This window comes from Saimiri boliviensis, chromosome 14 (genome assembly GCF_048565385.1).
Source record: "Saimiri boliviensis isolate mSaiBol1 chromosome 14, mSaiBol1.pri, whole genome shotgun sequence".
In the NCBI taxonomy this organism is placed as follows: domain Eukaryota; kingdom Metazoa; phylum Chordata; class Mammalia; order Primates; family Cebidae; genus Saimiri; species Saimiri boliviensis.
The window spans coordinates 49,640,376-49,662,042 of NC_133462.1; the positions used below are offsets into that span (position 1 = coordinate 49,640,376).

Sequence of the window (21,667 nt, forward strand, 5' to 3'; positions counted from 1 at the left end):
AGGCAGGGAGGGGCCATGCGGTTGAAGAAGGGATTGAGAAGTGTTTAGAGATGGAACGACTGGTCTTGGGGACAGATGAGACAAGGTGTCTGGTAGAAACGTCAGCATTCCCTCCCGGAGTCCCGTCTCATTCTCTGCAATTCCTTCTCCATCACGCACTCCAGGCTGCGAAGACGAGGCGGAGGGCGGAACGCGACCGGCGAGGGGAAGCCGGGGGCCGGTGGAGGCCACCTGGCCGCGGCCGGGAGGTGCCGGGCGGCGGGAAAGGCAGCGCGGCGGGGCGGGAGGCGTGGCCGGCGGGCGCGCGCCTGTGACCGGGACTCCGCGAGGAGGTCTGGGATTGGAGGGGCCCGGCGGAGCCCGCGGGGAGGTGACGCGGCTGCGGAGGTGACGCGTGCGGTCGCGCGCCCCTTCCGGCGCGGGGAGGGCGCTGAAGATCGGGGCCGCTCGGCCGCAGGCCGCCTCCGACGCCGCGGGATGTAGCGCGGGGGACCGCGGCCCCCAGCACAGCCCGCCCGCCCGGCCGTAAGTCTCCCCGGGGCTGCGCTGTGGGCGGGGACTTGGCGGGAGCGCGGGGGCCCCGGGGAACCGGCCCGGGCCTGCGGAGGCGACAGCCGTTGGGGGAACCCGCTCCGACGTGCCGAGAGCCCCGGGCCCCCGCCCTGGAGCCGCCCGGCCTCCGGGCGTCCCGGCGGTGGAGGTTGTAAACATTTCCGGCCCCTCCCACTGCGCGCCGCCTCCGAGGCGGCCTGGGTGCGGTGGGCGCCCGTGCCCTGCTGTCCCCGGCTGTTCCCCGACCCCCGGCAGTCCCGTGAGTACTGCGCCCTTAGCCCCGCGGGGTGGAGATGCCTGGGTTCCCAGGGTCGGGACCAGACCGCCAGAGATAAGCCTGGCCCCGAAGCCGCCGCGCTTGGGGACGGAGGGCTGCGGGCCTAGGTCGCGCACCGCCTCTCAGCGGGGAACACCCGCCCAGGGTGGCTGGGAAGCCCTAAGGTTCCTCGACCAACCATCTTTGGCAGGTCAAGCCGTGACAGTGCCCCCACCTTGATGAGGTGGGAAGGAAGGTTGGTGATCTCTGCAGGGCGAAGGTAATCCTGAAGGCCGAAATGCGGGGCAGAATCTAAGCTACTTTGGGGAGAAATGAAATTTCATTACCTCGCAAATCTAGAACTGATGTATGCTTTCTTCTGTTTAAGAATTTGGGTCTTGAAGCCTTCGATTTTAAGAAAACAGAGAAGTGCTTTTCCCTCGGTTTCTGGTGCTTCGTGGGAGAATGGGAAGCTGACAAGGCCCATTTCAGTTTACACAGTTTCAGATGTCAGAGGAGCACTGGGAGGCCACGGCACTTTGCTAGATTAGCCATAGTATTTCCCTCAAGTAACTTAGAAGAGGGGCTAGAAAATACAGCAGAGAATACATAGGCTGCCATCTTCAAAACAAATGAAGATTATAATGGCTGGCTCTTTTCTGAAATGAAGTAATAGTGGGGTCAGTTCATTGCTTTTCTCTTTTGCTGGTAGTTGGGGAGGCTACATTGGTGCAACTTCGGTTCCTGAGGTTGTGTATTATCTTTATACTGCCAGGAATTTAGAGTGGTGCTAAACAGTCTTCAGTGTCAGCGTTCCCAGCTTGCAGCCACTAAATTTATTTACTCCAGAGGTAACTTTTATGTACCTGTATTGTGATTTGCACTTGGGAAGTCAGTCATAAAAACTGATGTTACCTGTGAAGGCCCATCTTAGGGTAGACCTCCTCAAAACTATACCAAATTGCAGAGTAGAGTCTGAAAGCCTTCTTCTATTCTCAGTGGTCAAGGCTTTGCCAGCAGGTGGGAGAGAATCTCGGAAAAGTAGCAGGAAGCAACATTAATCCACTGATCCCCATTGCTGATTAGAAAAAGTACACCACCTTAGGTGGGCTTTTAGGGTATTTTCAGTTTCTTCAGTCTGGCCTCATTTTACCTTCCCAGGACTCTATGGAAAAATGAATTGTTTACTGCCCTAGGGACTGTGTTCCTTTATGGCTTTGTTCACACCCTGTACCCTCCTCGAATGCCCTGTTTCCATCTCCACCTATCAAAAGCCTTTCGTAAAATCTTCCCCAAAACTTTTCTGATCACTTCAACTAAAGTTGCGCTTTTCTTTTGAATTCCTCCTGCACATAATGGCACTAAGCCTTGTAGTAATGATGTTAGAAAAGTTACTTCCCCCATTCAGAGGCCAGCAACCATTTTCAAGCCTCTGACCCCTCTTTGCCTTGTCCCTGTGGCCACAATACCATGCATATTGTAAGTAATCAATCAGTATTCTCAGATTAATGAAGTATAGAAATTGCCCTTCTTTCTAGGCCAGAACGTGTTTGTTCTCTCTTTCCATAGGAAATTTCCTTTGACTTCTAATGCAAAGCCAAACAAACCCTTTAACACTCCTGCTACATTATCCTGTCCCATCTGCTTGTTATCACACAGGTAAAATAAGCAGTCGTCTTTATATCTAGAAATTTTATTAATTATGGTGAAGTTTTTTTCTTGGACCAGTACTCATCAACGTTGTTATGTCCATTTGTCCCTAATGTCACTTCCTGGACTTTGTTCCTCTCACCATGCTCAAAGTTGATTCCCTTCTTCCTGCTCAGAAATGTTGGGGGCATAGGCTGGGCACGGTGGCTTAGGCCTGTAATTCCAGCACTTTGGGAGGTCAAGGCAGGCAGATCACGAGGTCAGAAGTTTGAGGCCAGTCTGGCTAACGTAGTAAAACCCCGTCACTACTAAAAATGCAAAAAATTAGCCAGGCGTGGTTGTGTGCACCTGTAATCCTAGTTACTCAGGAAGCTGAGGCAGGAGAATCATGTGAACCCGGGTGGCAGAGGTTGCAGTGAGCCAACATCACGCCATTGCACTCCAGCCTGGGTGAGAGTGGGAGACTCAGTCTCGAAAAAAAGAAAAAAAATGTTGGGGACATGAATGATGTTACAAATTTTAAACTTTGTAACTATCTTGGATTGAGAAGATTCTTGAAAGTACCCTCTAGCCAGACCACTTCCATACATGCCTCTAGTTTGCTTTTGTCTCATTAAGCCTTCTGGGGTACATGGTATAAAGTGAGTACTATATTGTGCAATTGTGTTGATCATGTATCTGTAATGTACTTGAAAGATGGACATTAAAAATGGGCTCTCGGCCAGGCGCAGTGGCTCACGTCTGTAATCCAGCACTTTGGGAGGCCGAGGCAGGTGGATCACCTGAGGTCAGGGGTTCGAGACCAGCCTGGCCAACATGATGAAACCCTGTCTCTACTAAAAATACAAAAATTAGCCAGATATCTGGCAGGTGCCTGTAATCCCAGCTACTCGGGAGGCTGAGGCATGAGAATCACTTGAACCTGGGAGGCGGAGGTTACAGTGAGCCGACACCATGCCACTGCACTCCAGCCTGGGGGAATAGAGCAAGACTCTTGTCTAAAAAAAAAAAAAGCAGGGGCTGGCATTGGCTGGATATGGTGGCTCACAGCTGTAATCCCAGCACTTTGGGTGGCTGATGCAGTAGGATTGCTTGAGTCCTGGAGTACTAGGCTGCAGTGATCACACCACTGCACTCCACCCTGGGTCACAGAGCAAGATCCTGACTCCAAAAACAAACAAAAAAAGAAACAGAAAAAATGGGCTGGCATTAAAATCCTTCATATGCCTGTATACTGTTTACTTTTTTTTGTCATGATATTAGGAAAGTTTGCCTGTTAGGGCTTAAAAACACCCCTTCAGCCAGGCACAGCGGCTCATGCCTGTAATCCCAGCACATTGGGAGGTTAAGGCAAGGGGAATCCAAACTAGCCTGGACAACATAGTGAGACCTTGTCTGTACAAAAAATAAACAAAATTAGCTGGGCATGGTGGCACATGCCTGTAGAACCAGTTACTAAGACTTGGAAAGTTGAGGTAGAAGGACTGCTTGAGTCTGGCAGGTTGAGGCTGCAGTGAGCTGAGATGACACCACTGCACTGCAGCTTGGGTGACAGAACAAGACCCTTTCTTTTTTTAAAAAAAAAAAAATTTCTGTTGGGGAAGAGCTACAAAGGAAGTCAGATTGTTTTTTCACTGGGAGGCTTGACATCAAGTAGGAGAGCTGAGGCCCTATTGCTGCAGTTTGGTGATTTCAAGCATGTGCCTTTGCTTTGATTCATATTTCTCCAACACAGCTGTGAAACTGTCCTCCTAACAGACAGTAGATGGGAGAAAGCTGGCTATGTTCTTTATCTATACTGCTAGACTGCTCTTGCTTTAGCGCAAGAATCAAGCTAGGCATGGATAGAACTTAGCCATAGAATCTCTAAAGGCCTGGGAACCCCAGATTAAAAACTCTCAGAAGCTTTGTGTCTTTGCCTCCAGGAAAGGTGTGCTGTAGCCTAGAAAACTTGGGAATTGGTTCACAGTATAAATGTCTCCAAAACCTGTAAGTGAAATAACTCTCCAGTTAACTGACTGGTGATTAAAAATCAATCTTTTCCCCAAGTTTGACACAGGATTATCTTATTTATAGGAGCAAAAACGTCTCCCTGCTCCACAGCTTTACTCTAATATCCTAGGTTTATCCAGTTGGAAAGCTTAGTGGTAAAGGTTTATTAGCTAGAGTTGAAGAAATCCCATCAAAAATGCACTCAGTGGAGTTTGGCTCAAATAGAATTTGCAATATTGGGTGTGGCAAGCTTGAGGGGAAAGGCATTTCCTCTAAAACACATAAGGATATAGAAAGCTGCCAGAAAGTTGGCTCTCCTAGGATCACTCTAACACCTTAAGGATTTGTTCTGATTTTACATCATAGACTAAAACACACTTGTAATTCTCCATTGTATGTTAGTGGTCCATCCCAGAGAAGTGGTATTTTCAGATCCTGGTATTTGCTCTTCTTTCTTGCCAGACATCCGATCCCTATCTCTCCCTTTCCTGTCTCTGTGTTGCTACAGTTTAGAAGACCAAACTGGACAATGGACTTTGCTTACTATGCTGACATGATCTCCATTGACCTCCATTGTATGTACTTTAATGCATGATGATATATTTTGTGTGATGAGTTGTAGCTTACTATTAGTTGTGGTATAGGTACTAGTGATAAATGAGCCAGAGGGAATCAGAAGAATTAACAGAAAATGATTTGGACTGAAAAGGGAAAAGACTGTGGTGATAGCCAGAAGACTTGAGGGCATGAAAGCTTTTCAGATCAAATGATGAAATTAGTAAGAATGCCAAGCTGGATTCTGCGTATGATCTTTGGACCCTAACTGCCCAACTTAAAGTTTCTCTATATTATTCTCATTGCCTCTACTACAATAGTTACATAGCACTCAAAATAACTGAATTTAGTGTGTGACCATTCTAGTTGAGGGGTTCTCTCTCTCCACTGCCCTCCTGGAGCAATCAAATTTTATCACTTATTTTGTGCATATCACAAACTACCTATGTTATTTGGCTCTTTGAAAACAATGCTATAACTTGTTCTACTTGAATTTTGGACAGTATCTTAGAATGCCTTAGGGTGCCCGTCCTAAATACACTTGCTAAATATTCAATGAATGTGTTGACTTACTCTGGGGAAAGGGATAAAAGAAGCCACCACAAGGACAAGAAAATGCACATGAACCCTTATCTACATGGCTAGAAGCTAAGTCGTATGCTCTCAAGCTGGAATCTGCCCCCTTCATTCATTCGTCTTGAAATGCGGGTTCTAACCAAAATAAGAGATACTATGATTGTATAATCCATATATTGCATCCCAGAACCAGAATTTTGTTTTGTTTTGTTTCATTTCTGCCTTGGTGGCCTGATCTAAATTACTGCCAACAGTATTCCAAGCTAAGTGTGCCCCTCTTTTCAGACTTATTAAAGATGCCCAAAACTGTTTGTGTTTTTTGCTCACGATATAAAATATTTTTTAGTAAAGCTGTTGATTGAGTAGTACTTCACTTTGAGGAAATACGTTTTGAGGTCAGCCTATTGAGAAAGATTTCCCAGCGTCCCTTCTCAAGATGGCTTGCCCATCTTCAAGGTTTTCAGAAGCCTCCAGTTTCCTGTTCTCCTTGAGTGCAGTTGTTCACTGTGATTGTGTGCTGGCATCTCATTAGAGCCTTGCACATTTATAGGAAGAGGAACTGTCTATGTGTTGACACCATATAAAGGTCTGCTGTATAGCAAGTTAATTGTTTTTGTCTCTCTTGGACTAGATTTGCCGGTTGCTTTCAGCTGTGCCTGTGGGTTGAGCATAGCATGACTCACAACTGTTTAGAAGTTTGAGGATTGCCCTTACCTGATGTGTTAGTAAGTGTTCTCCAGAAAGAACCAATAGGATACATACATATGGATAGAGGGGGGATTTATTAGGGGTATTGGCTCATGAAGTTATGGCGGCTAAGTCCCACAATATGCCATCTGCAAGCTAGATAACCAGGGAAGTCAGTGACTGTCTCAGTTTAAGGCTGAAGGCCTGAGAACTCAAAGGGCTATTGGTGCATGTCCCAGAATCTCAAGGCAGAAGAACCTGGAGTTTCTGATATCCAAGGGCAGGAAAAGAAGGGTGTCCCAGCTCCAGGAGGGAAGAAGAGAGTGGGGAGAGAGAGAGAAAGAAGAGTTTGGGGGTCAAAGAAAGAGATTTATAATCCCTGAGAAGGAATTGTGATTACTCTTAGATAAAAAACAACACAAGATATCAAAGATATTTGTATATATAGTGAACAGCCCTGGATGATATAGTGTTGCCCTCAGAAGCAAAGTTATGTTTACTGTCCACTATAGAACACTGGGGCTCCCTAAGCTTAAGTTTCCTCTCCCGGAATGCAACCCATTCCACGCACAGGTGTTACCTGGCCCTCCCTGCATTGCAATGTGGTTATTTGGGTTTGGGTGGGGCTTGGGTAACCAATGCAAGAATATGCTAATATTCTGGCTACTGCTATTGCTATAACTCATCAAGTCCTTAGTACGGAGAGTGGGGGTGGGGAAAGTACTAATAATCTATAGCATCGTGGAAATCTTTGGAAACTTTCTTCCTCTTTCCCTCTTTTTTTATTTGCATTTTTCTGAGGCTTGATTAAAGACCACTGCTAAAGTCCAACCCAGGAAAATCCAAAGTGTCTGAGATTTTTCCTAGAAAATGGAATTCTGGTTTTTCTGATTTTCTGTGTGCCTGTCTCTAGTTTCTCAAATACTCGTTTGAGTGGGGCTTAGATTATGGGTTGTGGTGGTTGAGACAAGTTCTTGCGGAGCTAGTTATTAGGCATGTGTGTGGCAAAGGGCAAACTGGGGCTGCCTCCTCGTCTTTCGCTTCCTGCTTCCAGGTAAGTGCTTGCTTGCTTGCAGGACAGATTGTGATGAAAGCTTGTTATCCCAGGGTTGAACTCAGGCTATAATCCTATAATAGAATTAGTAGACTTTGCAGAGAAATTAACCACTAGGCATCTGTTCCACAACCAAGTTCCTTTTGTATGTATGACACATTTATCACAGCATTTGTAGATAATTGTAGATAAAGCCTAGCTGAGTTCAGTTGGCATTTAATTCATTTCTAAGTCTGGATGATGTTATTGTAATTGCAGCCAGATGTTGGGTTTATATTTTTGTTCCTCAATCTCAGAGCTAGACTTTTCTTGGGCAGAGTGAGGTTTGGGAGTGGTAGGGGAGACTCTTCTCACTAAACGGTTCCATACCTGTAGGAGGGAGTTGAGGGTGGGTGGCTGGTTTTCTGTGGTGAAGTTGGATGCAATAACCATAGATCATTTGAAGGCAAGCAACTTAATTGTTGTATTTTCAGCCTTACCTATAAGATGAGTGAGGTTCTGGGTAAAGGTTGACATTAAAGAGGGAGGACAGGAATAGATTTCATTTAAGCAATTAACTGTTCTTTAGAATTGGATACAGTATATGGGTTGGTTAGTTTCTTATTCAATATTAGATTATAGAAATGAAATGCAAGAGGAATAAATTGTCAATCCTTCATGTTTGTGTTTGCTTTTAGTGTCAACCATCACAGGGAGATCTCTGCCCCCTGGGGCTGAGAGACCCCAACCTTTCCCCAAGCTGAAGCTGCAGGGTATTGAGGTACCAGCCAGATGTCTTCCCACAAAGGATCTGTGGTGGCACAGGGGAATGGGGCTCCTGCCAGTAACAGGGAAACAGACACGGTGGAACTGGCTGAACTGGGACCCCTACTAGAAGAGAAGGGCAAACGGGTCATCTCCAACCCTACCAAAGTAAGTCATCGTCCCAGGAGTCATCCCTTGTCCATCTTCTCTCCCTAGAACTCTGTCACTTTCTCTTTTTTTAGGATCTCACTGTCCAAAAGGAGGAACATAGCCTGGAAATCTCTCTACCCAAGTCCCTATGATACCATTCTCGTTTTCTGTTTTCCTCATTGTAAGCTTTTGGGAGTTCACTCATCTTGGTAACCCTAGTACTTAGCACAAGGCCTACGGTCCAATAAATAACCTGTAAATGTCTGAATGAATGAAGGAAGCAGTCAGTTAGGACGACGTTCAATTTCATGTAACGCACAAAAATCCTTATAGCTTCGATAAGACAGAAGTCTCTCAAGCAAAAGCATTTTAGAAGTAATCAATCCAGGACTGATATGGAGGCTCCAGCACTGTCAGGCACCTGTGTTGCTCCCCCATCACTCTTAATATGTTGCCCACATTCTACCCACCATGGAAGAAAAAGAAGGAGAAGAAAGGCCCTCTCTTTCCTTTTTATTTTTATTGAGACAAGGTCTTGCCATGTTGCCCAGGCTGGTCTTGAACTCCTGGGCTCAAGTGATCCACCTGCCTCAGCCTCCCAAAGTGTTGGAATTACAGGTGTGAGCCACTGTGCCCAGCCAACTCTTTCCCTTTTAACAGGACTGTCAGGGCTGGCACAGGGCTCACATCTGTAATCCCAACACTTTGAGAGGCCGAGGCGGATGGATCACCTGAGGTCCAGAATTCAAGACCAGTCTGACCAACATGGTGAAATCCTGTCTCTACTAAAAATACAATAATTAGCTGAGTGTGGTGGCACATGCCTGTAATCCCAGCTACTTGGGAGGCTTAGGCAGAAGAATTGCTTGAACCTGGGAGGCAGAGGTTGCAGTGAGCTGAGATCGTGCCATTGCACTCTAGCCCGGGTGACAAGAGTGAAACCCTGTCTCAGAAAAACAAAGCTAAATAAAGGAACTATCAGGAAGTACCTCCTAACACTTGGGCCAGAACTTACTTACATAACTATATTCAGCTGCAGTGGAAGTTAGAAAATGCAGCCTGAGTAAAACTGCAGTAACACTATCACCCTGAACAAAACCATGGACTTACTTAGGAAGAGAGAGAATGGATATTGGGGTAGGCTGGCTGGAAGCTATAGCACAAAATCAAAGATGGACCATGTGTTTACCAGGGACCATCAACAACAGGAGAGGTATAGCCCAGAGAAGGAGTTGAACTGCCAGACTCTCTATAGCCATGATTCAGAGCCGTGGGATAGAGAGAGAAAGTTCTCTCCCTTTCACAGCCAAGTGCTCTCCTGGGTGCACTCTTTTGGGCCCTGGAGTCAGTACTGCTGTTTTCCACCGAACCAGTTCTGAGGCCCTAGTACTCCTGGGAGCTGCTATAGATAAAAAGTTTCAGTCATGACAGCATCCCTGGAATCATTGAACAGGGAACTCTGAGCAGAACTATTGTTAAGGAAATCTCTGAGCCTCTGTGTCTTTTTCACTATTTTGAAAATGTAGGCTGGGTGTGGTGGCTCATGCCTGTAATCCCAGCACTTTGGGAGACCAAGGTGGGAGGATAACTTGAGGTCAGGAGTTTGAGACCAGCCTGACCAACATGGTGAAACCCCATATCTACTAAAAATATAAAATTAGCTGGGCGTGGTGGTGGGTGCCTGTAATCTCTGCTACTCGGAAGGCTGAGGCATAAAAATTGCTTGAACTCAGGAGGCAGAGGTTGCAGTGAGCAGAGATCGCACCACTGTACTCCAGCCTGGGCAACAGAGGGAGATTCCATCTCAAAAAAAGAAGAAGAAGGAGGAGGAGGACCAGGCATGGTGGCTTATGCTTGTAATCCCAGCACTTTGGGAGGCCAAGGCAGGCACATCACCTGAGGTCAGAAGTTCAAGACTAGCTTGGCCAACATGGTGAAACCCTCTCTCTACTAAAAATACAAAAATTAGGCTGGGTGCTGTGGCTCACGCCTGTAATCCAAGCACTTTGGAGGCCAAGGCTGGCGAATCACCTGAGGTCAGGAGTTCAAGACCAGCCTGACCAACATGATGAAACCCCGTCTTTAAAAAAAAAAAATACAAAAATTAGCTGGGTGTGGTGGCATACACCTGTAATCCCAGCTAATTGGGAGGCTGAGGCAGGAGAATAGCTGGAACCTGGGAAGCGGAGGTTTCAGTGAGCCAAGGTCGCACACTGCACTCCAGCATGGCAACAGAGTGAGACCCTGTCTTGAGAAAGAAAGGGGCGGGGGTGGAGAGAGAGAGAGAGGAAAAAAAAAAAAGAAAGAAAGAAAATGTAATGGTCTAAAAGAGAGAACTATTTGGGAAACAGGGGGATGTTGAGAACCACTATCCTAGAGAAAAGGATGTTATTCAGTGCCTAGAGCTGGTGTGCTAATCTTGCATTCCTCCAGTGCTAGTCTGTGAGAGTCCTTCTCTTACGCACTGCACATGGAATGTTCACTGCAGCATTTATGAAGGATTTATAAGTCTCTAGTGTTGTAAACTCAGTATGTGTGCTTTTGGAGAAGAGACCACAAGACGCTCTGTAGGAAAGAGGCTGGGCAGAAAGTGTTAGGTTTGGATTTTTCTGGGTCTCTCTGCTCTGGCATAGTACAGTTTATGAGATGACTCCCTGGATTGTTGGGTTTTTTTCCCCCACAGGCTGAAGAAGAGCAAACATGCCCAGTGCCCCAGGAAGAAGAGGAGGAGGTGCGGGTACTGACACTTCCTCTGCAAGCCCACCACGCCATGGAGAAGATGGAGGAGTTTGTGTACAAGGTGTGGCCAGTGAGCTTCTGTCCTGGAAGGGGAAGGGCAGCAGGCCTGTCTGGGATGTTCCTAGCCAGCAAGCTTGCACTGGGTCGAAGAACTTTTACTCCTGGGAAGGAGTGGATTTGTTTTTTTGGTTAAGATGAGGTAAATCAACGTGAAGCTGGCTAAGTTTTTACTGCCTACTCTGTGAGGCATTGTTCAAAATATATTCTTAAAACAGGGGTTCTTTTCTATGCAAGGGGTCCCTTTGGAAGTCATCAAAATATTTCAGTATGACAGTAATATGAGTGCCTTTATTAACACATTAAATATGCATTAACGGTGAGCACTCATGTATTTTATTAAAGTTTGCAATTTCTGAGTAGTGATAGAGTATTTTGAGATACCTGCAGGACTCATGTGTGAAAGTATCTGATTTCTTTTGAAAGTATCTGATTTCTATTGGTGACAAAGCCACAAGTTCTACTAATACTGTGGTTTGTTGCCTATGCTCATAATTGAGGAAAATGCTCAATTCGCTTAGAGCTAAATGGAAATACAGTTTTTTTCCGTCATTCCTCAGATCCTGTCCATAGTACGTGGATCCTAGATTAAGAACCCCCTACTCAAGGCCGGACACAGTGGCTCAAGCCTGTAATCCCAGCACTTTGGGAGGCTGAGGCGGGCGGATCACAAGGTCAAGAGATCGAGACCATCCTGGTCAACATGGTGAAACCCTGTCTCTATTAAAAATACAAAAAATTAGCTGGGCATGATGGGGTATGCCTGTAATCCCAGCTACTCAGGAGGCTGAGGCAGGAGAATTGCTTGAACCCAGGAGGCGGAGGTTGCAGTGAGCCGAGATCGCGCCATCGCACACCAGCCTGGGTAACAAGAGCAAAACTCCGTCTCAAAAAAAAAAGAAAGAACCACCTACTCTTAAAAGACACAGGGCCAGGGCATGGTGGCTCACGCTTGTAATCCCAGCACTTTGGGAAGCCGAGACAGGCAGATCACAAGGTCAGGAGATCGAGACCATCCTGGCTAACACTGTGAAACCGTGTCTCTACCAAAAATAAAAAATTAGCTGGGCATGGTGGCACACGCCTGTAGTCCTGGCTACTTGGGAGGCTGAGGCAAGAGAATCCCTTGAACCCAGGAGGCAGAGGTTGCAATGAGCTGAGATCACACCACTGCACTCCAGCCTGGGCAACAGAGCAAGACTCTGTCACCAAAAAAAAAAAAAAAAGACATGGTAAGAACTTGGAATCTAATTGAGGGAGGGAATGGTACAGGAGGTTGCAGTGAGCCAGGATTGCACACTGCACTCCAGCATGGGACATGAGGTAGAATCTCCTGAAGAGGGGTAAAGGAGGGATCTGTATGTTTCTTAAAACTATGTTTATGAGCCGAGTGCAGTGGCTCACGCCTGTAATCACAGCACTTTGGGAGGCCAAGGTGGGTGGATCACAAGGTCAAGAGATTGAGACCATCCTGGCCAATATGGTGAAACCCCGTCTGTACTAAAATACAAAAATTAGCTGGGCATGGTGGTGCATGCCTGTAGTCCCAGCTACTTGGGAGGCTGAGGCAGGAGAATTGCTTGAACCCAGGAGGCGGAGGTTGCAGTGAGCCGAGATCACACCACTGCACTTTAGCCTGGCGCCTAGCGAGTGCACTCCAGCCTGGGCGACAGAGCAAGACTCTGTCTCAAAAAAAAAACTATGTTTATAATTTTTTTTTGTTTTTATTCAGTATATCAACTTTGAAATTTCAAGTATCCTAAAGGAGGTTGTACCATATTTTCTTGAAAGGTTGAGAAACACTGACCTAAAACTTCTCCATATAAACTAACATGAAACAAAGACAAAAGGATTTTTTTTTTTTTTCCTGAGACAGAGTCTCGCTCTGTCACCCAGGCTGGAGTGCAGTGGCGCAATCTCAGCTCACTGCAACCTCCGCCTATCCCAGGTTCAATCGGTTCTCCTGCCTCAGCCTCCCAAGTAGCTGGGATTAAAGATGCCTGCCACCATGCCTGGCTAATTTTTTGTATTTGTAGTAGAGATGGGGTTTCACCATATTGGTCAGGCAGGTCTTCAACTCCTGACCTCAGGTGATCCACCTGCCTCAGCCTCCCTTAGTGCTGGGATTACAGACCTGAATTTTTTTTTTTTTTTTTTTTTTCTTTTTTTGAGACAGAGTCTTGCTCTGTCACCAGGCTGGAGTGCAGTGTCACAGTCTTGGCTCACTACAACTTCCACCTCCCAGGTTTAAGGAATTCTCCTGCTTCAGCCTACTGAATAGCTGGGATTGTAGCTGCGCACCACCACAGCTGGCTAATTTTTGTATTTCTAGTAGAGATGGGGTTTCACCATGTTGGTCAGGCTGGTCTTGAACTCCTGACCTTGTGATCTGCCTGCCTCGGCCTCCGAAAGTGCTGGGATTAATAGGCTAGAGCCACTGTGCCCAGTCTGATTTTTTTTTTTTTTTTTTTTTAATGTTCAAAATATGAATCAGGACTCTACTAGCCCTGTTCTTGCTATGTCTTGGATATCTCCCGGTCCAGGCTGGTTCTCCTCTATTACTTAGAACCATTCAGAGCCTGATTGACATCTTCCTAGACTGGTTCTCCATCATTGCTTGTCCTTGGGGAAGGTACTATTCTCCAGTGCCCTACCTAAAGAAAGTGTATATATTCTAGGTCTGGGAGGGACGTTGGAGGGTCATTCCATATGATGTGCTCCCTGACTGGCTAAAGGACAATGACTATCTGCTACATGGCCATAGACCACCCATGCCCTCTTTTCGGGCTTGCTTCAAGAGTATCTTCCGCATCCATACAGAAACTGGCAACATCTGGACCCATCTGCTTGGTGAGTGATTTGGAAGGGTAAAAGTTGAATTTGTTGTCTCCCAAACTGCCAAGGGATTATAGAGCCAAACAAAGGTGCTCAGATTGATTGTCAGCTGGAGTTCTGTCTTTAAACTGCTAGTGACTTTAAGCTAATGACCTTGGTTGACCCTTGATCACTGATCTTTAAAACTGAGAGTAGGGCCGGGCGCGGTGGCTCACGCCTGTAATCCCAGCACTTTGGGAGGCCGAGGCGAGTGGATCACGAGGTCAAGAGATCGAGACCATCCTGGTCAACATGGTGAAACCCCGTCTCTACTAAAAATACAAAAAAATGAGCTGAGCATGGTGGCACGTGCCTGTAATCCCAGCTACTCGGGAGGCTGAGGCAGGAGAATTGCCTGAACCCAGGAGGCGGAGGTTGCGGTGAGCCGAGATCGCGCCATTGCACTCCAGCCTGGGTAACAAGAGCGAAACTCCGTCTCAAAAAAAAAAAAAAAAAAAAAAAAAACTGAGAGTAAAAGGCCTAGAAACCAAAGAAATTGGAACTGTATATTCTCTTGTGATCCCTGGCAGAACTTTTCTAGGTGGAGGCAATTCCTCCTACTTCGTAATTTCCCACTGTAAAAGTAAAATGTCAACATTTCAAAAAGTGGTCCTTTTGTGCCACTTTCTTTGAAACGTTTGACTGCAGTTACACAGCTAAACCTCACAGCCTTCTGATTTTTTTTTTTTTTTTGAGACGGAGTTTCGCGCAGAGTGCAATGGCGCGTTCTCGGCTCACCGCAACCTCCACCTCCTGGGTTCAGGCAATTCTCCTGCCTCAGCCTCCTGAGTAGCTTGGATTACAGGCATATGCCACCATGCCCAGCTACTTTTTTGTATTTTTAGTAGAGACGGGGTTTCACCATGTTGACCAGGATGGTCTCGATCTCTTGACCTTGTGATCCACCCGCCTCGGCCTCCCAAAGTGCTGGGATTACAGGCGTGAGCCACCGCGCCCGGCAGCCTTCTGATTTTTTAAAAAATTTCAGTAGCTCTTGGGGTAGGGGGTTTTGGTTACATGGATGAATTATATAGTGGTGAATTCTGAGATTTTAATGTACCCATAACCTGAGTAGCGTACATTGTACCCAATATGTAGTTTTTCTATCCCACACCCCTACCTCATCCTCCCACTTCTGAGTCTCCAAAGTCCATTATATCACTCTGTGCCTTTGCATACTCATAGCGTAACTCCCACTTATAAGTGAGAACATGTGCTGTATTTGATTTTTCACTCCTAAGTTACTTAGAATAGTGGCCTTCAGCTTCATCCAGCTTGCCGCAAAAGACATTATTGCATTCCTTTTTATGGCTGAGTAGTATTCCATGGTGTATATATACCACATTTTCTTTATTCACTCATTGGTCAATGGGCACGTAGGTTGGTTCCGTATCTTTACAGTTGTGAATTGTGCAAGAAACACACATGTGCATGTGTCTTTCTCATAGGACTTCTTTTCCTTTGGGTAGATACCTAGTAGTGGGATTCATGGATCAAATGGTAGCTCTATTTTTAGCTCTTTAGGGAATCTCTATACCTTTTTCCATAGAGGTTGTATAAATTTATAATTTACATTTCCACAGGTAATATGTATTCATTCCCCTTTCACCACATCCATGCCAACATCTGTTGTGCTTTTTTGACAGTTTAATAATGACCATTCTTGTAGGAGTAAGGTGGTATCTAACTGTGCTTTTAATTTGTGTTTCCCTGATGATTAGTGATGTTGCCCACAGCTCACTGATTCAGAGTGTCAGCTGTCACGTGTACACGTTCCCTTTTTCCTTACCGGTTTTTTCTTTTTTTTATTTTACCCTCCTGCAGGTTTTGTGCTGTTTCTCTTTTTGGGAATCTTGACCATGCTCAGACCAAATATGTACTTCATGGCCCCTCTACAGGAGAAGGTGGTTTTTGGGATGTTCTTCTTGGGCGCAGTGCTCTGCCTCAGCTTCTCCTGGCTCTTTCATACCGTTTATTGTCATTCAGAGAAAGTCTCTCGGACTTTTTCCAAGTGAGTGGAAAGAACAGCATAGGAAAAGACAGTGCACTGTTGTCACATCTTGAGACCCCAGTGCTGACTGGGTGCTAGGAGCTTGTGTCACTCCTAAAGGTTTCTTGGTTTGCCAGAGGAAAGGCTTTCTGTTTTGTGGGGATACTGGGGTGATGAAGCCTCTTAAACACTTCATGAACAGACTTACTGCATCCTCCTCAACAGATGGAGACCAATTGTGGAATATACTTTCTACCTGGAAAATACTATCTTTTGTGAGCCTTGGAATGCCAGTAGGCTGCTTTCCAAGACCTTGTACCCTTTCCTACAGTAACTTACTGTTGGCCCAAGCCAAAGTGGGGTGTGGTAAATAGTCTAGGCTTCGTTCTGCTGGTGCTCCTACTCAACAGTCAGCTAAAGCTTATCTTTGCTCCCCACACATTGCTGGAAGCTCCAGATGTCCATCACTGTGTGCTTTCTCTCTTCCCCAGCTGTGAGCCTGGGGTTCTATTTGTTTGCTTGTTTTTGTTGTTATTGTTGGTTTTGGTGGTGACGGTGGTGTATTATTTTGTTTTTCCTAATAACACCAGTAAGAAGGGTACATGTTCCTCATTTAAAAAGTCAACTAAGACAGAACAAGCTAGAATACCCCTTAATACTACCTCCAATTTAAGAATTCTGGTTTTTAGAACTCATTCTTTCAGAATAGGAGAATTTTCAAAGCCCTTCCTGAGTGTGATGCTGGGAACCAGCTGGATTGTGATGGAATTTCTAAACTCAAATGTGTACCAGGGGAGATACAGCTGTTCACTAGTAAGGGAAAGGGATAAGAGTTTTGAGTGGGGACTCTTAGAGACTTTTCCATTGTAAAATCAAAGTTACCTTGTGGAATTTTAATCCAGAATACAGGATAGAGTGTATGGGAAATGAGGGGATGGTTAAATCTGGGAGCAGGCAGAGAACAAAGAGAGCTAGTTAAGTGAACCATACAAATTCATTTTGCTCACTGATTCATTTCATGTTTGTGGTTTTTTTTAGACTGGACTATTCAGGGATTGCTCTTCTAATTATGGGGAGCTTTGTCCCCTGGCTCTATTATTCCTTCTACTGCTCCCCACAGCCACGGCTCATCTACCTCTCCATCGTCTGTGTCCTGGGCATTTCTGCCATCATTGTGGCACAGTGGGACCGGTTTGCCACTCCTAAGCACCGGCAGACAAGAGCAGGTAGGTCAGAAGACATACGTAAACCTCAGAGGTTTTGGATCTTAGGCCTGATAGGCTCAAACCTATCTGAGCCTTAAGGTTTGCAGCTTGAGAACCCCACCCAAATCCTGATTTGTGTTTCAGAACTTTCAAAACAGCATCAATTTCAAAGCTCAATTCTCCCCCAAGTGTGGTACTGTTTCAGTAGAATGCGAGGACAGATCATTACCGAGCTGGTCAATTAACTGCAAGCAGGGATATAGCTACTCTTACACACGGTTTGTGACAGTTTAAAAATGTAGCAAGCACAGTAATTTTAGTGACCCAAGTCCCAAGCACTCAGACCCAGGGATTAAAATTAAACACTCAGGGCATGGAATGCTTGGTTTGGCGAATGAAAATACCTTGACCATAAACACTGGTAACAAAGTAATAGCTACAAGCATAAACATCTATGTGTTGTCTCACCTCATCTGGACTCTTATTTTAAGCTTTTATTACTTGCAGCAACACCACCAATTACCGCTAGTCTTTAGCCCCTTTGCAATTAATATCTGCTATGTTTTAACCTTCAGTTAAAATAATTAAATGTTGGCCAGTGCGGTGGCTTATGCCTGTAATCCCAGCGCTTTGGGAGGCTGAGGAGGGGGGATCACTTGAGGTCAGGAGTTTGAGACCAGCCTGGCTGACATGGTGAAACCCTGTCTCTACTAAAAATATAAAAATTAGCCAATGTTTTGGCAGGTGCCTGTAATCCCAACTACTCGAGAGGCTAAGGCAGGAGAATCACTTGAACCCGGGGGACGGAGGTTGCAGCGAGCCAAGATCACACCACTGCACTCCAGCTTGGACAACAGAGCGAGACTCTATCTCAAAAAAGAATTAATAATAATAATAAAATATTTATCAAGCACTAGCCACATGCCATGCACTGTGCTTAAACAAGGGTATCTACAAAGATGGAGAGGTGGCCCCTGCCCTTCGGTTACCTGTAGTGTAATGGTGTTGAGACAAGGACCCGTTCTTCCCTTGCTCTTGCCTTATCTGTGTGTCTCAGCAGCTACAGGATAACTGCTAAGCTGGGTTTATCTGTCTGCTTGGGAGGTCAGAGTCCTGGTTATGTGAGACTTCTGTGATCTTAACAGGAAGCCTGTCCTACGCTTCTCTGACTTGGTAGCCAACTGAAGCCTCGCCGTCTAAGTTGTGTACCCAAGTGAGCCATCAAAGGGTCTTGACACATCATTGTTACCTAAATCCGTGACAGACAATTCGAATATGAGATGTTTGTTCTTAGTGCTCCTTAAAAGCTAGTAAGCACTTAAGACAGCTTCTTCCCCTTGACGACACAGTAGAAATACCTGCTGTTATCCATCTTGTAGCTAAGTTTCCTAAACATGTACTGTTCATCCAGAAATAGCTAACGATCATAAACATTTGAATTGCAGAGTAAGACAGCAGTGCCTTCCATGTGCTGGCTGTTTCCTTGCTTGACAGTCTGATGTCTGTTCCGTTCAGGGGTGTTCCTGGGACTTGGCTTGAGTGGTGTCGTGCCCACCATGCACTTTACTATCGCTGAGGGCTTTGTCAAGGCCACCACAGTGGGCCAGATGGGCTGGTTCTTCCTCATGGCTGTGATGTACATCACCGGAGCTGGCCTTTATGCTGCTCGAATTCCTGAGCGCTTCTTTCCTGGAAAATTTGACATATGGGTAAGAAATGAGTCTTCCAGCAGGGCCTTTGATGGTGAGTGAGCAGCCCAAAGTTAAAGGTCTGAGGAAAAGGTGGTAAGAGACTGGGATCGTGTAGTGTTAGGAGGTACATACACATACATTGGAGGAAAATTGTCAGTATTAACACTTTGGTGTGTCTCTCTGACAAGGACTGTGTTTTTAAAACTTTTAAATGTACCACTTTTATGATATTAACATATTGGTTTAATTAAGGAGAAACTGGAAGGAGTAAATGCTTTCTCATATTTGTTTCTCATTCCTCTGTGCAATCCTAAAGGCTCTTCTCTTTTTATTTCTGCAGTTCCAGTCTCATCAGATTTTCCATGTCCTGGTGGTGGCAGCAGCCTTTGTCCACTTCTATGGGGTCTCCAACCTTCAGGAATTCCGTTATGGCCTAGAAGGTGGCTGTACTGATGACACCCTTCTCTGAGCCTTCCCACCTGCGGGGTGGAGGAGGAACTTCCCAAGTGCTTTTAAAAATAACTTCTTTGCTGAAGTGAGAGGAAGAGTCTGAGTTGTCTGTTTCCAGAAGAAACCTCTTAGAGAATTCAGTACCGACCAAGCTTCAGCCCACTTTCACACCCACTGGGCAACAAACTTGCCATTTCCATTCTCCCGGCTGGGGATGGGGCATGGTCAAACTTAGCCGTCCCCTCGTCAGCAGTCACCCTCCTCAGCAAGGCACCTGCCGGCTCCTCACAGAGACACTACTTTGAAACTCACGTTGAGATTTTATCCTCCCCTCCAACCATTTTGGGAAAATGATGGACTGGGACTCTTCAGAAATTCTGTCTTTTTTCTGGAAGAAAATGTCCCTCCCTTACCCCCGTCCTTACTTTGTATCCTGGCTTATAACAGGCCATCCATTTTTGTAGCACACTTTTCAAAAGCAATTATATACCCTGGTCCCATCCTTCTAGGGCCTGGATCTGCTTACAGAGCAGGAAGAATAAAGCCACCAACTCTTACCTAGCCCAGCTAATCATGGAAGTGTGTCCAGGCTTCAAGTAACTTGAGTTTTAATTTTTTTTTTTTCTTGGCAGAGTAATGTAAAATTTAAATGGGGAAAGATATTTAATATTTAATACTAAGCTTTAAAAAGAAACCTGCTATCATTGCTATGTATCTTGATGCAAAGACTATGATGTTAATAAAAGAAAGTACAGAAGACACTTGGCATTCAAAGATTTCACATGTATGGTCTTGATTATTTGCACACAACTCCAAAAGATTAAGTAAGACCAGTGATAATTTCAGATTCTCCTGAGGCACAAATTTGAATCACAGGCATTGACAGGGTGGTACCTGCAGGCAATAAATGAACCCAACTGAACTCCTAGCATCTGTTCCCCAATGTGGCTCTTTTTAAATGTAATTATTGCATGGACTATCTTTTTTAATTTTTTTTTTCATGGAGCCATTTGGAAAAAATAGGCCATCTTGTTAAATCAGTATGCGATAGTAGTGTTCAATGATTAAAAGATTCTCAGGGCCGGGTGTGGTAGCTCATGCCTGTAATCCCAGCACTTTGGGAGGCTGAGGCAGGTGGATTGGTTGAGGCCAGGAGTTTGAGACCAGCCTAGCCAACATGGTGAAACCCCGTCTTTACTAAAAATACAAAAATTAGATGGATGTGGTGGTAAGCACCTATAATCCCAGCTACTCAGGAGGCTAAGGCACAAGAATCACTTGAACCTGGGAGGTAGAGGTTGCAGTGAGCTGAGATCACACCATTGCACTCTGGCCTGGGCAGCAGAGCAAGACTCTGTCTCAAAAAATAGTAGCAATAGGCCAGACACTGAGGCTCGCACCTGTAATCCCAACGCTTGGGGAGGCCAAGGTGGGTGGATCTGAGGTCAGGAATTCAAGAACAGCCTGGCCAAGATGGTGAAACCCTGTCTCTACTAAAACAAAAACTAGCTGGGCGTGGTGGCAGGTGCCTCAGGAGGCTAAGGAAGAGAATTGCTTGAAACTGGGAGGCAGAGGTTACAGTGAGCCAAGATCGTGCCACTGCACTCCAGCATGGGTGACAGAGCAAGACTCCATCTAAAAACAAAAAAACTAACAGTAATAATAATTAGAAGATTATCAAAAGTGTTAAGATATATTCCAGAGGCCGGGCGCGGTGGCTCAAGCCTGTAATCCCAGCACTTTGGGAGGCCGAGGCGGGTGGATCACGAGGTCAAGAGATCGAGACCATCCTGGTCAACATGGTGAAACCCCTTCTCTACTAAAAATACAAAAAATTAGCTGGGCATGGTGGCGCGTGCCTGTAATCCCAGCTACTCAGGAGGCTGAGGCAGGAGAATTGCCTGAACCCAGGAGGCGGAGGTTGCGGTGAGCCGAGATCGTGCCATTGCACTCCAGCCTGGGTAACAAGAGCGAAACTCCGTCTCAAAAAAAAAAAAAAAAAAAAAAAAGATATATCCCAGAGTTTAAGGATATATCCCACGTTGCCTAAGATTGCCTCATCCAGGGGTCATTCCATGCCTTTCAATGCTATTGTGAATTGTACTCAACCTAACATGACATTAGATAGCACAGTGATCATTTCTCAGCGAATGCAGGCAGTTTAAGAGCAGTCTTCTCAAGTTAAAGTTGGGTTCACATCAAGGATCAAGTTTCTAAACTGGAAGAATAAATGATCCTTTTATAAAAATAATTCACCTACACAAACAGGAAAAGTTTCTCTGCCTCAAGTGGTAACCAGGGAAATGTAAATTAAAACCAAAATGATAAACTGTCTCCAGCCAGATTAAAACCAAATGAGAAACCTATTATTGAGTGTTGGTGCAGATATGCAGCAGACCAGATGCTGCTGATGGCAGTGTACATTGGCAGCACCACTTCATGTGG

The 21,667-nt window shown here is 45.7% G+C and overlaps 1 protein-coding gene across 5 annotated transcripts; it reads left to right on the forward strand.

The window, feature by feature from the left end:
• Nucleotides 1-316: 316 nt before the first annotated feature.
• On the forward strand, nucleotides 317-19,998 carry ADIPOR1 (adiponectin receptor 1). Of its 5 annotated transcripts, none has more exons than XM_039465584.1 (9): nucleotides 317-525; nucleotides 4,959-5,025; nucleotides 8,000-8,234; nucleotides 10,900-11,016; nucleotides 13,691-13,862; nucleotides 15,711-15,897; nucleotides 16,915-17,102; nucleotides 18,597-18,790; nucleotides 19,113-19,998. In XM_039465584.1, exons 3-9 carry the CDS (start codon nucleotides 8,094-8,096, stop codon nucleotides 19,239-19,241), a joined length of 1,128 nt encoding a protein of 375 aa, XP_039321518.1. In that variant the 5' UTR covers nucleotides 317-525; nucleotides 4,959-5,025; nucleotides 8,000-8,093; the 3' UTR covers nucleotides 19,242-19,998. The 5 variants fall into 5 exon arrangements, with proteins under 5 accessions (XP_039321518.1, XP_039321517.1, XP_039321520.1 ...); XM_039465586.2 differs by lacking the exon at nucleotides 317-525 and adding an exon at nucleotides 647-811; XM_039465583.2 differs by lacking the exon at nucleotides 4,959-5,025 and having other exon boundaries at nucleotides 388-525.
• Nucleotides 19,999-21,667: the final 1,669 nt, after the last annotated feature.